Genomic DNA, 16748 nt, shown 5'->3' with positions numbered 1-16748 from the left:
CTTGTGTTTTGTTTGTTTATTTTTGTGTTTATTTTTTTATTTTTTAAATTTTTATTATTTATTTATTTATTTGGTTTTTCGAGACAGGGTTTCTCTGTAGCTTTGGAGCCTGTCCTGGAACTAGCTCTTGTAGACCAGGCTGACCTCGAACTCACAGAGATCCTCCTGTCTCTGCCTTCTGAGTGCTGGGATTAAAGGCGTGCGTCACCACCATCCAACCTTATTTTTGTTTGTTTTTTTAAAGAGACAAAAATGAATATAGAGCTGGGTGGGGGGCATTTGGAGAAACTGGGGGAAAGGAAAGATATGATCAGAATACATCGGTTGAAAAAAAATTTTTTTTCACAGGCTCTGATTCCCAATAGTCTTAACACCAACAAGTATCATTGCAAGATATTCAGCCACAGCTCATCTTCTGTAGACGGAGAGCATTCTGCTTGGGGTTGGAGAGATGGCTCAGGGAATTGGGAGTGTGTCCTGCTCAAGATATTCCGTTTCCTGACTGCATGTGCACCCCTAGTCAACACTGTGGGAGTCGTAGGGTTTCCTTGTAGGGTCAAGTGTTCTAACGGTTCCCAGTTTGTGGTTGAGTGTGACCATTCACAGAAAGGCTAAATAAGGTTACCAACACCCAAATCTTCTGACGGACACCTCATCCCAGGGCACTGCTGGTCCCATCCCTGGGGACCAGCGGAGACTGTAAGTTGGGAAGGGTAACAGGTTCTGCCCCTGAAGACCCTCCTTAGGTACCCCATCTTTTATTGCTCTCCACACAGGCACCAATAGGAGCCGGCTCAGCTGGAGGCTCAGAGTTAAAGGGCTGTCCCCTGCCAACTGTTGTTTTTCCACCGGAAAGAAATAAGGGGACTGGGACCAGTAAGAGGGATGTGGGCGTGCATTTTCTTGGAATCCAATGGGTCAGGGAAGAAATATATATATATATATATATATATATATATATATATATATAAATGTTCCCAGTACAAAGTTCAGAAGGGGAAAAAAAAAAACCTCTGGGTGTTTTCTTTTGTTTAACTAAATTTTGTAACATGAGAGAGTGTTCTGGAGCCAAGTGTACCCAGAGGAAAAAGTTTTCAGAACATAACGGAGTAGAGAGGGCCAAGGAGAAGGCGGGCGGGGTGGAGGGAGGAGGGGAGTTAGCAGGGAGGGAAAGAGTAGAGAGGTTGACGGGGAGGGGAGGGGAGGGGAGGGAAGTAGCGAATTTGCGATAGTTTCCAGGAAGACCTACTTGATTACTCCTTGAGCTCCGTGTCCCTGAGGACGTCTTCTGTTCAGCCCCTGGAAGTTCCAGCCAAGAGTTACAAAACATCCTCTTCCCTGTGCCCGAGGGCTGGTGGAGGAGGGAGGCGCTGGCAGCTGCCAGTCCTCGCAGCAGGTGGGATGAGGCGGGCGCCACGGACAGGTAGGATGGCTGCTTTTCAATCCTCCTTTGCCAAACCAGGGGTGGGTCCTCCAGCTTTGCTCGGGGATGTTTCCGTGAAGAGGGTGGCTAGAAGGCCACCTGGGGGAGATGGCGACGTTTCAAAATGCTTGAATGGATAGTATGAATGGCCGAATTCTAGGAAGAAAGTTCTGTAAACTGAAGTTTTCTCTTCTGACTCCCTGCCCCCTACCCCAACTTGGCAAAGAACGTCGGTAAATAGGGTCAGCTGGGAGTAGATTCAGAGAAGTGATTGGTTAGAAAGGGCCCTAATGAACCAGGGCCTGGACCTTGTGTGTTTCTGGCTCATTTTCCTCCCTCGCATGGTCCTGGCTCAGCGCGCCCTGATGGAATGGTCCCTCCAGGTACCGGGGTGTAGCGCCAGGGCTGTGTCTGTGGACAGGTGCGATGTGAAGGGTCTGTGGTCCAATCAGATGCCTGCGTGTAGCCTTGGCCCTTGGTGGTGACATTCAGCAGACCGTGGCTCTATAGTCTTGGCCATTGCTACTGACGCTGAACTGGCCTAGCGTACTCAGTGTGCCCCCCCACCCCGAAGCTGAGGAAGATAGAGAGTTGATGGAGAAGTCGTTGTGATGGAGCCCTTCTCTGGAGTCCTACGGCTTTCTGCTCTTAATGACACATTTTGCCCCTTAGCCGCACATTGCCTTGCCTTATTCTCTGACAGGCTCACTACATGAGGAATGGAACGGGACTAAATTGTCAGAACTTACCAGTTGGCTATGAAGAAGTACCAGCTGACTCTTGTTGGGCATCTGCCATATGCCGGGAGACAGGCAAAAGGTGGCAGACCCTGTCACCATCCTTTCTGTTCTACAGATGACAATCAGGCTCGTGGCTCAGTAAATGACAGAGGAGGGATGCGAGCCACCTAGGCCTCACGGCTGTGCTGCTGAGTTCAGAAGGCAGGGGCTTCAAATCCGGGTTCCAGCCAGGTTTTACTATAAAGGAGGTGAACAATGCAGATGTGTTCTTCCTGGGTGCTGCAGTATGCGGGGTTCCTGTGCATGGGTTCCTGTGCAGGGTTCCTGTGCAACCACACACACACACTCCACCCCTGCAGAGGCCTGAGCTCTGTAGGGAGTGTCCCGAGTGCCCTGACCCTAGTTCACTAGCCTGCAGAGTGTGACTAGAGCTAGCCATTTACCCCAGCTTCCCACCTCATACGCAATTGCATCTCCTGGATGATGCAGGGACATTGTTCTTTGTAATGTTGGGGTCCCCTTTGGGGAGGAGGAGATCAACATGGAGGCCGAGGCGTCTGGGATTGCGATGACCTCATCTTCTAAGTCCCAGCCCAGAAGCTGCGTCTTTATCTGGCTGGAAGGTAAGGGTCTAGTTTGAAAGGACGTTTTAACGGTTTGCAGAACCGCTGACCGGGGGCGCATGGTACTCTGCCTGGACTGCAATTGTTTGCTCTGGAAACCCCGGTTCACAGAGTTTAGTCCCGCAGTTCATGTGGTCCTCACTGAAGCCCTGAGAGGCATCTACAGGGAAGGACAGATCTCATATATCTGGTCCAAGCACACTCAGCCTGTGTGTAGAACTGGAGCCCCATCCTGCTGAGTCTGGGTGTCCAGGCACTGAATGCTTTTGAAGGTTCCTTTGACAGCGGTAAGAGACTGAAGTACCAGAGGCTCTTTGTGTTTTTGTAATTGGTGATTCTGATAGGAGTCTGAGCTGAGCAGGTCACAGGGCCAAGACAGAATGTTCTATGGAAGGAAGCATGCTCTGTGCATGCATGGAGTTGGGGGTCTTTGTTTTGTTTTGTTTGTTTGTTTTTTCATTACAGTCCTGTATGGTAGTCTTTGGAGTGCTAGGATTGCAGGGGCCAGCAATGCTGCATCCTGGTAAATATGTATCACAAAATGGTACAGAGGGTCCCCCGTCCGTCTGTCCATCTGTCCGTGTGTGTGTGTGTGTGTGTGTGTGAGCACACGCTGAGGATGGAACACAGGGCCCCATCCATGCAATAACTTAACCTCTGAGCTCCATGCCCAGCCCTAGACACAACTGTTTGATGATAGAGAGCTGAGCCTTGCAGTTGGCCTGCTGGTCCACGTCTCTTCTCTGCTACACAGTACACCACAGTGTGCCATCCAAATGTGTGGGGTTTGGTTGTTGTTTGTTTTGTGTGCTTGGTTTGTTTTCTTTCCGTGTTTGTTCCCCACTGAGGAAATGCCATTAGCAAACCCATTAGTATTCTAGGAGAATGACTTTAGGATTTCGAGTTGAGATAGCAAATATCAAGTGCTGTATGTAACTTATTTTAAAGAAGTAAGGCAGCTCATAATTTACAGAAGGGCTTTTGTTGCTGTTGCTGTTTTCCAAAACCCAAGTTGATCAGCATCTCCTAGTTCTGGATTAAGTTTAGAATGTTCTTGAAACTAGTATGCCTCGACTTACCAACTTCCTGGGAAATAGAAGTCAGTGAAGAAGAAATTGACAGCCAGTGTTTGCCGGGTACTTTGTGTGAGCCCGGCCTGTGTGAGGCACCTCTGTGCACTCTCCCAGGGGATGGGTGGATGGGCGTGTGTTTCCTCAGTTTGCAAAGTTCTGAGAAAGAAATGAGGTGCACAGTGACACATAGCATGTAGGTGCTGGAGCTGGGGTTCGAACTCCGTCCTAACACACGGATGCTTCTGTTAGACATCAGAGCTCTGCTAAATTCCACTTGATAACCTGCTTGAATCCATTTTCATCCATCTGAGGCACAGTGAACACGAAAGCTGAGGGCACACTACTTCCAAAGTGCCAGGGGCTAAAGGGCGCCAAGGGGGACCTCACAGGAGACTCATAGAGTCATGGCATCTGAACAAGAAAACTACCCAGAGCAGCTGGTCTGGGCATAACTGTGAGACCCATGGCCTCCTTCTCCTTCCTTCTCTTCCTCCTTTCTCCTTTCTTCTTCTTCTTCTTCTTCTTCTTCTTCTTCTTCTTCTTCTTCTTCTTCTTCTTCTTCTTCTTCTTCTTCTTCTTCTTCTTCTTCTCCCTCCTCCTCCTCCTCCTCCTCCTCCTCCTCCTCCTCCTCCTCCTCCTCCTCCTCCTCCTCCTCCTCCTCCTCCTCCTCCTCCTCCTCCTCCTCCTCCTCCTCCTCCTCCTCCTCCTCCTCCTTCTTCTTCTAAGACAGGGCTTCTCTGAGTAGCCTCGGCTGTCCTGGAAATAATTCTGAAGGCCAAGCTGGCCTTGAACTCATAGAGAGCCGACCTGCCTCTGCCTCCTGAGTTCTGGGATTAAAGGTGTGTGCCACCGCCACATGTGGCCTTCTTAATTGTACCTGTGAACCCCCCAAGGGTTCTGTACGTCCATGGTCTCCCTGCCACACACACACACCAGGATCCTGGTTAACATAATGCTGTGATTTGAATATCTCCCATAGGCTCAGGCGTTTGAATGGGTGATCTCCAGTTGGTGGCGCTGTTTGGAGCAGTGATGGGAGGAAGTTTGTTGCTAAGGGTGGACTTTCAGGGTTTAAAGCCTTGCCCCGCCCACTTTTGGTTTGCTCTCTGCCTCCCTTATGGTTGAAGATGTTAGCTCCCAGCTTCCTACTCCTGTCACTCCTGCTGCCATGCCTCCCACCATGATGGGCTTTTGTCCTTGTGGAGACATGACCCAAAACAAACTCTTTCTTCTAGGAGCTGCCCTGGTGGGGCTGTTTTATCCTAGCAGCAGAACAGTCACTAATACACCATGCCACAAAATACAGACGGTTCCACTGAGCCCTGCCCTATGTCTTACACCTTCAGAACCCCCAATCCCAAGCTAGTCCTCTTTCAGAACCCCCCCTTCTCTTTCGTTCCCTCCCTCCCAACCTCCCTTCCTCCTAAGCCAGGGTGTGTTTATACCAATAATCAATTTTTTTTTTTTGCTGGAAACATGATGACAATAGACTTGAGAAATCAGCAATATGGAAAGAGCTGTCTTTCTTTCTTTAAAAAATCATTTTATTTTGTTTCTGTTGTCATCATTTTAATTTTGTTTGTTTGTTTTTATGTGTACTGGTGATTTGCCTGCACGTAATTCTGTGTACCACAGTCAAGCGTGCCAGATCCCCTGACCTGCAGTCACAGATGGCTGTGAGCCACCATTGTGGGTACCCAGAACAGGCGGTGCTCTTAACCACCGAGCCACCTCTCCAGGCTGGAAAGAGTTCTTAAGGACCTGGGAATACACGTCTCCTTGGCTTCCCTCCCTCCTCTCATCACACGCGACAGTAGTGCACATTTGGGACTCATCAGTAACTGGGGGAGGTCCTGGTTTCATGACCGAGAGTGGGTGGATGAAAGAGAGGAACGCTATTTAGTCTGCTCCAGTCTACCCGAAACACATGAGATGGGCACTGGGGGGGGGGGGGGGGAGGCACCACCTTTATGTTTCTTTACCCTCAGTCCTGGAAATACCAAAGAAGAGACTTTCTCCCTTAGCCTGGTCCTCCAGTCTTGGAGGCCCCCAGGGAAACCAAAGCAGACAGAAGCAGCTGAAAACCAGTGCAGAAGAGAGTGTCGCAAGGCAGGAAGGGAAGACTCGGTGTGTTTGTTGGTCAGCTTAGGGCCCTCGGAACTTTCCATAGTTTGTCTTTCTGGCTAATCATTACCATCTCCATAATTGCTGGCAACTGACCCTTTGCTGCTGGGCTTGCCAGCCACCTGCCCATCAGCCTGAGGGTTCCACCAGCTGCTGCCAGCTGCTGCCAGCTGCTGAGGTTCTTCTCAGGCTTCTTCAGGAACAAGGGAGTGTGCTGGTTGCCTGCCCACCCAGATGCCGGATGGATGATTGTCTCATTCTGTTTCCTGGGCTCTTAGAAATGAGCTCTCCAGAGTCTATAACACACATGAGCACAGCCTGCTCATCCCTGGAAAGGCTCAGGAGCCAGCCACCACTGCCCATGCAAGCGCAGATGCTAGTCATGTAAGGGAGAAAGGCCTGGATATATTTAGCAAGCGAGCAGCTGTCAGCTCTCAAGGCTCACACCAGCCTAGTCTGCAAAGGCCTTTAGTCACTTCTGGAATCCCATGGACCAGAGCTGGACTCTGCATGGCCGTCTTAAATTCTCAACTTCTGATGAGAGCTGGGAACTGAGCGGGATGGCTGGAGGGGAAATTGACTGTTTAAGACCACAGAGCAGGGTCCAGAGCCCCTCTGTGTCAACAAGCCAAGGGGATACACGTGGACTATCCTGGGAAGGACTTGACGCTCCAGCCTTCCTTGTGTCTTCATCTTCCGTGCTCCCCCACTGTTCAGCCTCCCCCATGGTGCCCTGGACCCATGCTGGCCTCCATGGCTGCCTTGGAGCCATGCGTTCACCTCACTGATGAAAGCAGCTGTAGGAAGTCAGAGAGAGGGAAGGGTGGAGAAGGGACATAGTCCCCTGGCTCTTCTCCTGCTGAGATGTCCCGGGATGGTCATGTTACCTGACTGACAGCTGAGTAAGGCTGGGCCTCTGTCTTTGTTAGGGTTCCTATTGCTGTGAAGAGACACCCTGACCATGGAAGCGTTTAACCAGGGCATGTTACAATTTCAGAAGTTTGTTCCATTGTCATTCTGGCAGATGCATGGCAGCCCTCAGGCAGACACGGCGCTGGAGAAGGAGATAAGCTTTCTACATCCAGGGGACCAGAGTGTGGCTTCCAGCACCCATGTCAGATGGCTCACAACCACCGATAACTCCGGTTCCAGGAGACCCAGAACCCTCTTTTTCTCGTCCATGGGTTCTCACATGCACGTTTGTATACATACACACAGTGACACACACATAAGTAAATAAAATATGAAATAAAATGAAAAACCCCATAGGCTGGGAGTTTTAAAGCATGACAGCTTGACAGGGCATTAAAGAAGGCAGATGAAGTCGGTAGTCGTATACGATGGTCCTGCCTTGGGAGCCTCGGTGTTTGCCACCGTCAGTTCTTGGAATAATCAGCTTTAATACAGCTGACAATCTTATTTTAAATCTCACATGGAAAGACCAAGTGATTTAAATAGACAAATTGTTTTTGAAGAGGATGGTGATATTGGAGCCCTTACCACACACTGCTTGATCTCAAGGATAGTCTGTGAATCTAAAAATATGAAGCAATTTGATCCTTCATAAATTAACATACGAAGGACTGGAGACACAGCTCAGCAGTTCAGAGCACTAGCTGCCCTTCCACAGGGTGTGGCCTTGATTCCCAGCACCTACACGGCAGCTCATAGCCAACTGTGACTTCAGTTCCAGGGATCTGATGCCCTTTTCTGGCCTCCTCTGGCACCAGGCATGCATATGAAAAGGTCCACACACAGGCAAAATACTCACACACATAAAATAAAATAATAAAATTTTAAATATTTTTTTTAAAAAATCTACATAGAAATGATATCCAAACCAGGTGAAATGGTGCCTCTCTGAGATCACCACATACTTCTCAAGGGGACTTCCTCTGCTACTGGATACTCATGTGATGTCCGGAGGGGGGGGGTGTCATGTTGAAGGTAAGCTTTGTTAGAGAGACAGAGTTGGGCTTGCACACTGTGTCTAAGTGGGGGCTGCTGCTGTTTCTTAGGTTTGTCTTTAACGGGAGCATCAGAAGGAGAGGACTCTCAACAAAGGCGCATGAGTAGAGACATTGCAGATAATTCCACAGTGTGCTTCTGATCTGGCAATCCACAATGATGTCTGGAGTAGAAAAACAGGCTTTGTTTCTGCATCGTGAGAACACAGATTGTACCTTGAGGGCTGAGGGGCATCGGGGATCTTAATCTGTCTTGGGCCTGCTTTCTGAAGAGCTCTCGGATAAGTTTCTTTCCCAAGGACGAGGTGAGGACAAGATGTCCCCTTCACTGTAGTCATTCCCATGACCCTGAAGATCCAACTCCCTATAAGCCCTTCCTATAGCTGCCAGGGCAGCCAAAGAAACAAAGCAACATTATAGCCACCGAGCACCACGAGAGAGGCTGGGTAAGCCTCAGACTTTCCTTTGTTTTTTAGAACCTGTGTCTCAATGTCTCTGCAACACAGCAGGGTCCCTCTTGCTATTTATTGTTCATCGTTATCGTCATCCTCCCCTTCAGTGCTGGGAACCAGGGATAGCTTCACACCGACTAGTCAAGTCTTCTAATACTGAGCTCCGCCTTTAGCCCCATCTTTTCCTTTCAAACCATTTTAGTGACACTGCCCCGCTGTCTTTCGGCACTAAACAAGAACGAAATGTCCCACAGCCCACAGTCCCACAGTCTTATCTACCCAGAGAAGGAAACTTTCTGGTTCCTGACCTCTGCGGTCCTACCCCTCCCATTTCCTTAGGACCTTCCCAGGAGGAGGGGCCAAGCACTCCTCCGGAAGAACTGGTAGCTGGGCCAGCAGGCGTTATCAGTGTTGCTCCGGGGTCACCCCACTGCTCCAGACAACCTGTGAAGAATCTGAACTTTTTATAAGATAGGTCTCTGGCTGCATTCTGCTTCTCTAGATACTTGAAGTCTTTCCTGCAAAAAATCCCAGTTCCAGCTCCGCTATGCTTTCCTTACTTAATCCTTATTTTCCCAATCTTCATACTCAGGGCGTCAGTGTGTCAGCACTGTGGACCTTAGGGACACTGCCCAAACAGTGTAGCGAACCAACAGATAGGCAAGATGTTGACACACAACAGAACACAAGCCCTAGGCTAGGAGACAGGGGTCCGAGAATCTTCTAGCCATTACAAAAGTTACATTCTAACAGGGGCAGGGGCTGCTGAAAATCTGAAGCCACAGTTCTACATTTCAAGGCTAGCCTTTGTAACCTTTGCGAGAGTTTTTCCTTAAAAAAAGAAAAAAACGTGTGTGTGTGTGTGTGTGTGTGTGTGTGTGTAGCAAATAGCTGGACTTGCTGGCACATACCCATAAAATACCTGTACTTGGGATGTGGAGTAAAAAGATTAGGAATTCAAGATCATTCTGGGCCAGCAGGCCTTACAAGAAACAAACAGAGTCTCAGTGTGTAACTCTGGCTGTCCTGGAACTCACTGTGTAGACCAAGCTGGCCTCCAACTCACAGAGATGCACCTGCTTCTGTCTCCTGAGCGCTGGGATTTAAAGGGGTGTGCCACTATGCCTGTCTGTTTTCTTTTCTTTCTTTTTTTATTCTTATGAATTTGGAAAAGACTTCATTCTTTGGTTGTCAAAGGCAACGTGCACATTTCGCAGTGAACACGTTCCCTTATTCTACAGATGAAGAAAGCAGGACTCGGAAAGGGTGCAGTAACTTGTCCCAAGTCACCCAGCTAGTTGGGGAGTTCTGAAAGCGGATGGCAGGAGTGGGATTCGCCCGCCCGGCTTCACTAGCAGCCAGGGAGGGCGGGAGGTGACTACGGCCCCGCCCCTCCCCGCGTCAGGCCCTCCCTCCCGCCGCCTCCCGCCGAGGTCACCCGTGGGCTGGCAGTGATGGGCGGCTCGCACTCCCAGGATCGCGGCCCGGGGCCCGAGTGGGAGACGCCCCCGACAGTCGTGGACGCCGCCGCGTGAGTCAGCGCAGGGCGTGGGACGGGGGACCCGGGGCAGGGACGGACACCGGGCAGGGTGGGGGTGCTCGACGAGACCCGCGCGGGCCTGCGGGGTCCAGGGGTTGGGGATGTGGCGCTTGTGGCTCCCAAGAATTCCCTCTTGTTTCTGGCGAGTTTCACGATGACCTCAGAGAAGGGCAGCATTGTAGCTGCAGTAAGCGAGCTTTGTTCCGGGACAGCAACAGCTGGGGACACCAAGTACCGTAAGGGGCGGCGAAGGGAACTCAATGCTGGGAAAGTTGGGGAGAAGGCGAGCGCTGATGAAGGCTTGAGAGATGGTCAGAACCGTACAAACTGTGTTATAGAGTTGTGTGTGCTGGAGGCGACTCTTCAGGGAGATAGACGGTGTGGCATGGCATGCCGTTTTCCTTCTTTCCTTCTTTCCTTCCTTTCTTTTTTAAAATAATCTTTTCAAGGCAGAACAGCCTCTTTGTATCCAAATACTAAATATGCTATTTTACCTCCTATTATTTAAAACATTATTGTTGTTATTATTATTATTAGTGGTGGTGGTGGTGTCAGGGCACATGTGGAGGGCAGCTCTCTTTACTATTACGTGGGTCCCAGGAATTGATCTCAGGTTGTCAGGCTTGGTAACAAATACCATTCTGGACCTGTTGAATCACGTGTCACGAGCTCTGTGCCTCCTGATATTTACAATATGATTACAAATCTAAACGAAGTCTGAACAACTTGTTAATAAAAGGGTAGCTGAGATTCACTGAGCCTGTGAGAATTATTTTTTTTAAAAAAAAGAAACCTTAATAATCGCTTTGTCCAATTTAATCTCCAAGAACACTGAATTAGTTTCTTGAATTATCATCCTATGGGTAAATAAACTCAAGCATAGAGAAATCAAGGAAGTTGTCCAAGGTCCCCCAGCTAAAAAGTAGTGGGCTCCAGGGTGTCTGACGTCAGAGCTCAGGTTGCAGCTGCCTCCCACTCAGACAAGTGGGAAGAAACTGTCAGATTTTTAGTTCACGTAACAGAACACATACCCCCCTTCTTTCATTTCCCTGCATAAGGAAATCTGAATTGGCACTGCTTAATACAAGAATATAAAATGCTAGAGCTAAGCCGGGCGGTGGTGGCGCACGCCTTTAATCCCAGCACTCGGGAGGCAGAGGCAGGCGGATCTCTGTGAGTTCGAGACCAGCCTGGTCTACAGAGCTAGTTCCAGGACAGGCTCCAAAACCACAGAGAAACCCTGTCTCGAAAAAAACAAAACAAAACAAAAAAAAAAAAACAAAAAAAATGCTAGAGCTGACTTAACTTTTATTAAACACACAGAAGGGACTGCGCGGTGGCTCAGCGGCTAAGCGCACTTGCTCTTACTGAGGACCTGGGTTCAGTTCCCAGCACCCACATGGTAGCTCAGAACCATCCATAACTCCAGTTCCAGGGGATCTGACCTCCTCTTCCTTGGGCGCCAGGCACAAATGTGGTGCGCACACACACATGCATGCTGGCAAAAAACTCGTACACAGAGAATAAAAATAATTAGCCAGATGGTGGCAGCAGCACACACCTTTAATCCCAGCACTCCCAAGGCAGAGACAGGTGGATCTCTGAGTTGGGGCCAGCCTGGTCTACAGAGCAAGTTTTAAGATAGCCAGAGCTACACAGAGAAACTCTGTCTTGAAGAAACAAAAAATAAAATAAAATGAAAAAGTTCGGGTAGCCTGGAGGTCTTTTATTTATTTCTTAACTTCTCTATTTCTCTGCCTCATCATTCGGTAACTGAATGGCAGAAACGGTTTCACGGGCTGTTCTGAGGTTGATAGAAGGTTGGGTGTACGTGAATCACAACCATTTTATCTGTGGACCATTTTATCTGTGAACTCACACCGTCTATTCTGTCAGCCAAGGATGAAAACTGAGTGATCTTTGTGGATTGTGACTGTAAAGGTTTACTGTGTAGATCTTGAGATTATTTGCTGGCAGCTTTTGGAAAAAAACGAAGGTGCGTGTGATGTCAGCGGCTGGATATTAAGTCGTCAGTTGTTTGGTGTCTAGTGTCTTGGTGTTCTCTCTCTCTCTCTCCCCAAGATCCCCTCCCCTGGAGGTTCTTCTGTGTTTGGCAAAGTTTGCCTAAAAATCAACCAATACACATGGCCATCCTTGGTCTTCGCTTAGGGTAAGCACACGGTAGTTATTCAGTGGTGGAGTGCCTGCCTAGGCTCTGGGCTTCGTTCTCAGGACTGCGATTTTTGGTCTCCCCAGAGTACACAGTCCCTCTGCTCAGTGGTCAGGCTCCGCTCAGTGACACATGGGACACCAGTTAAAGACCCTTCAGAAGCTGGGTGTGGTGGTCCATGCTCTCAGTATCAGCATTCAGAGGCAGGCAGATCTCTGAGCTGGAGGCTAGCCTGGTCTACAGAGCAAGTTCCAGGGTAACACAGAAACCCTATCTCCGGGGATGGGGGGAGGAAAAAAGAAAAAAGATCCCTTTAGAAAGATGAAATTCCATTCCTGTCAAAGCTGTTCCCCAAGTGCTGCTAATCGGAGGCACATGCCACAAGTCTCTCCAGGGCTCAAGAGAGCAAGGACGCATTGTCCACGCGGTACCCGCAGACTTCCTGTCGGACGTGTGACTGCTCAGGATAACGTTGACCTCGAGGAAGCCCCCCCCACCCCCGGACAGTGGCGCTTTGGAAGCTTATTGTTCCCTTAAAAAAATTATATGAAAGTCACATGACTAATGCACCCACAGGCATTTTCTTTTGAGGGAGAAATTGTCTTTGAGAGAGGTCCCGGTCTGTGTTTCAGAAGGACTGGATACTAAAAGGCGCCAGATAAGGCCTTTACAAAAACTCCACTGAGAAACACAAAGGCCCGCACAAGCGCACGGAAGCAGTGCCTGAGTCAAGGTCAAATTCATCAGTCTTTGAAAGTTTAACCTTTTCTGAGCTCAAGGAAACAAATGGCTGTCTTGGGCAAAAGGCTGGAGTAGTTTGGTTCATTTGTTCGTTCGTTCATTCATTCATTCATTCATTCCAGGAGGCTTTGAGAATTGAGAGAGCACAGCTGTGGGATCAGGCAGACCTGGATTAGAATTCCTCTTCGGCTGCCCCCTCCCCTGCCCCCGTTTAGTTTAGGGCGAGTGGGAAATGCCCGCCCTACAGACCCACCATATTACAGACGTTCACTGCCCTGCCTGGTTTTACACAGTGCTGGGTATTGAACACAGGGCCTCACATTTGCCGCTCAGGCGCTCTGTCAACTGAACATTCAGCAACCTCTTAACTCTTTCTTCAGCTAATTTCCAGGTTTTTTTAGGAAGGAGCGCTACCAAGAAGATAGGCACATCTTGGGTTTGGTGCACTGTTTGAAACTCGCTTCCCTGGTGGACTGTTTCTGGCAATACAACTGACACCGTGGTAGCTTTTCTAAGAACATTGTGTAATGGGGGGGGTGTTCAAAGAATAACATAAAGCAGAGCCCATGATTTATAAATAATCACCTCATTCTTATTTAGCTTGTCTGAAATGTATGATATACACAGGTTAAATTTATGGACCATTCTGGATTTAGTGAATAATGGACTGGCTGGACCAGTGGTCGTGTGTGTGTGTGTGTGTGTGTGTGTGTGTGTGTGTGTGTGTGCGCGCGCGCGTGTGCGCGTGTATAGGCAGTGCTCTGAGGTCTTCAGTGATTTTGCCTGTGTCTTTCTGATCATGTCAACAAGATGCAGCAGGTTCAATCTTCTCTTGACAGTAAAGCCTCCAACATTTAAGCTGAAGGGAGCATTCCTCTCCTTCTCCCTCCTCTTCTTCCCTCCTCCCTTTCCCCTCCTTCTCCTCCTCTTTTTTTTTTTTGTGTGTGTGTGTTGAGGGGGGGAGGGTGGTTCCAGGATTAAGTTTAGAGCCCCGTGCTTGACAGGCAAGCACTCTGACTGAGCCACATCTCCAGCCCATCCCCCCACTTTTTACCCCCACTTTGGTACAAGGTCTTACACTGCGGACTAGGTTGGCCTTGGATATGCAATCTTTCTGCTCCAGCCTTCCAAGTAACTGGGATTTTAGGAACAGCGTTTAAAGTGTCTCTTGATGGAAAAGCCGTGATGGAGCAGATGGACGTTCCTGACAGGAAGGGGGCTGTCGGCCTTGAACTTTTGAACTCAGAAACTTGGTTCATAATACGCACACTTATTCTGAATCCCACTGGCTTCAAATTCATAGTATTCTTCATCATCTTCTCACTAGATAGTTGTAGTAACAATAAAAACATTCTAGTCCAGCCAGGCGTGGTGGTGCCATCTTTAATCCCAACACTCAGGAGGTAGAGGCAGGAGGATCTCTGTGAGTTCTAGGCCAGTCTGTCTGGCTTACTTATCAACTTCTAGGCCAGCCAGAGCTATGTGATGGGGTCCTGTCTCAAAAACAAACAAACAAACAAAACTGTAATTAAAAACATGTTAATCCCAAGCCTGGCATGGTATGTACACTATAATCCTGACACTGGGGAGGAAAGTTGGGACACATAGTGAGACCTTGCCTCAAAATAAATAAATAAGCAAATAAATGAAAACATGAAAGCCTCATTGGTTTTCATTTACTTCAGGGGTTTTAAAAATGCCTATGTAAAAGGTTTTAGTGTAGAAGAAAAGAAAGATTTCAGAGAAAGTTTTGGAAAAGACACAGAAAAAAAATTAGCTATGTGAAGACAAGTTAAAGGAATTATGGTATCTAACTTGGAGAACTGGCCTGAGAGATGCAGAAATATAAGATGTGAGGAGATGTTGGCTTGTTCTCTCCCTAGCAAAGCTCACCCAAAAGGAAATGACCTGTGTGTGCGTGAATGCGCATGTGTGTGCGCATGCATGTGCTTCTGTAAGTGTGCTTGTGTGCGTGCGTGCATGTGTGAGTGTGCATGCGTGTGTGTGAGTGTGCATGCGTGTGTGTGAGAGTGTGCATGTGTGCGTGTGTGTGCAGTGGGGATATCTCCTCTGTGTGTGAGGGGCTGGAAATAGCCATATCCAGTAAGGAAGAAGGCACTGTCTCTAGTCTTACAAGACACATACTCCGTCAAAATAGCTACCGAGTAGGAATGCAGGAGAAGCTTAGTTCCACTAACTCTTCCCCTTTGGGGCTAGCACACAGCAGCACCCCGTCTTCTTCCCCTCCTCCACAAGCTTTTCTAGCTGGCACATGTTTCAGGATTAAACACCCAGAAACACAAGGAAGAAAAAAAAAGGGCACAGCTGCTGGATTGTGTAGGTCTGAGCTGGTGAGGTGCCAAAGTGCCTGTAGTGTACAGAACGCCATCAGCCTGAGGCTGGGCATGTCCTGGCACCATCCGTGCGGGTCCGATTGTGAGGATGCTTGCTCTGACTGTGGAGGCGAGGCATGCTCTTTTTATTTTTTTACTTTCCCCACTGCGGGACCGATACCAGAATTTACGATTTTAACCACTCGGGTATATGTGTGTGGGTGTGTGGTGGACGTATGTGCTCATGCTGGTTTGTACACATGTCCACTTTTACCATCTTTCAGTATATGATTCAGTAACACTGATAACATGTACAACCATCTCTGCTGCTTAGATGCTTTCACCACTGCGAACTGGACTCATGGAATGATGGGAAGTTCCCCATTGCTGCTCCCCTGGCTCCTGGTATTTTTTGTTTTGGTTTGGTTCTTTTTTTTTTTTTTTTTTGGTTTATAGCTACCTATCCTAGGTCCATCATACAAACAGAATTATGTAATATTATTCTATGTCTGGATATTTCACTTAGCATAATATTTTCAGATCTGTTCATGTTGTAGTATGTATCAGAATTGATGTGGGAGTGTCATATATCAATCTGTTGATTTCATTGTTTAAGCAATAAAGAAACTGCTAGGCCCTTTTGATAGGCCCACCCTTAGGTGGGTGGAGTAAACAGAAGGGAAGGCTGGGAGGAAGAGGAAGTGAGGTCAGACTCCGCAGCTCTCCTCTCCAGAGCAGACGCAGGAGAGACGCCATGCTACCCGCTCCAGGGAAGACGCACGCCATGCCCCAGCTCCGACCCAGGATGGACTTAGGCTAGAATATTCCCGGTAAGCGCACCTAGGGGCGCTACACAGATGATTAGAAATGGGCCAGAGCAGTGTTTAAAAGAATACAGTGTCCGTGTAATTATTTGGGGCATAAGCTAGCCGAGCCGGGCAGGAGCAGGCGGTTGGGGGTTTTGGGGACGCAGCCCTGCCGCCGCTCCCATATTACTACAAATGGCGCCCACGTGATGGACTAAACCCACTTAAAAAACCTGAGAACGCTTAAAAATAAGGGAGAGAGAGTTTAACACAGATTTTTGCTGTTTGTTGGTGGTGTGCTGTAGAGAGATTTCCTGATTCGGCAACAGCAGCAGAAAAAACGCTGTGTCATTTCAAAGCGTGGCTTCCTGGGGCTGTGCTGCCAGTGCAAACTCTTGCTTTATGTTTGTGTTCCCGCTTGGGATCGGAAGGAGAGTGCTCTGAGACCGTGCGATGACTCAGAGCTCCCCGCCTGCTCCTGGGCAGAAGGCAGAATCAGGCTTAGGCAGGCGGAAGAGCATGGCGGATTCCTGCCGCCATACAGAGACGTGTTTTTAGACTGCGCAGTGCTCTGCCTGTCAGATTTGGATGTTACTTGGATGAAAAGAATTTCTGTGCTGCACGCTCAGTCTCAGAATTAAAGTGCTGAGTGCCGCTCCTACCTGGTAGCCCCAAGAGGCTTCCTGACTCAGCTTCAGCTGCAAAGCCTGCAGCTCATTAAGAGGTCCTGCCACGAAACAGTTAAACGGTGTTGAC

General features: G+C 48.7%; 1 protein-coding gene across 6 annotated transcripts in view; it reads left to right on the top strand.

Annotated features, from left to right (window-relative positions):
- The first annotated feature begins 1291 nt into the window (after positions 1-1291).
- Tacc1 (transforming acidic coiled-coil containing protein 1) overlaps positions 1292-16748 on the top strand; it is a 98959-nt gene continuing 83502 nt past the window's right edge. For 2 of the 6 annotated variants that reach the window (XM_075986384.1, XM_075986383.1), the window contains exon 1: positions 9832-9933. In XM_075986384.1, the coding sequence (XP_075842499.1) occupies positions 9857-9933 (77 nt within the window). In that variant the 5' untranslated portion in view covers positions 9832-9856. Of the gene's footprint in view, positions 1424-9800; positions 9934-16748 lie in introns of those variants that run through there. The other 4 variants (XM_075986388.1, XM_075986387.1, XM_075986390.1 and 1 more) reach the window with 4 other exon arrangements.

This window comes from Microtus pennsylvanicus, chromosome 9 (genome assembly GCF_037038515.1).
Source record: "Microtus pennsylvanicus isolate mMicPen1 chromosome 9, mMicPen1.hap1, whole genome shotgun sequence".
NCBI classification, from domain to species: domain Eukaryota; kingdom Metazoa; phylum Chordata; class Mammalia; order Rodentia; family Cricetidae; genus Microtus; species Microtus pennsylvanicus.
This window is presented reverse-complemented; position numbering and strand designations above follow the sequence as displayed.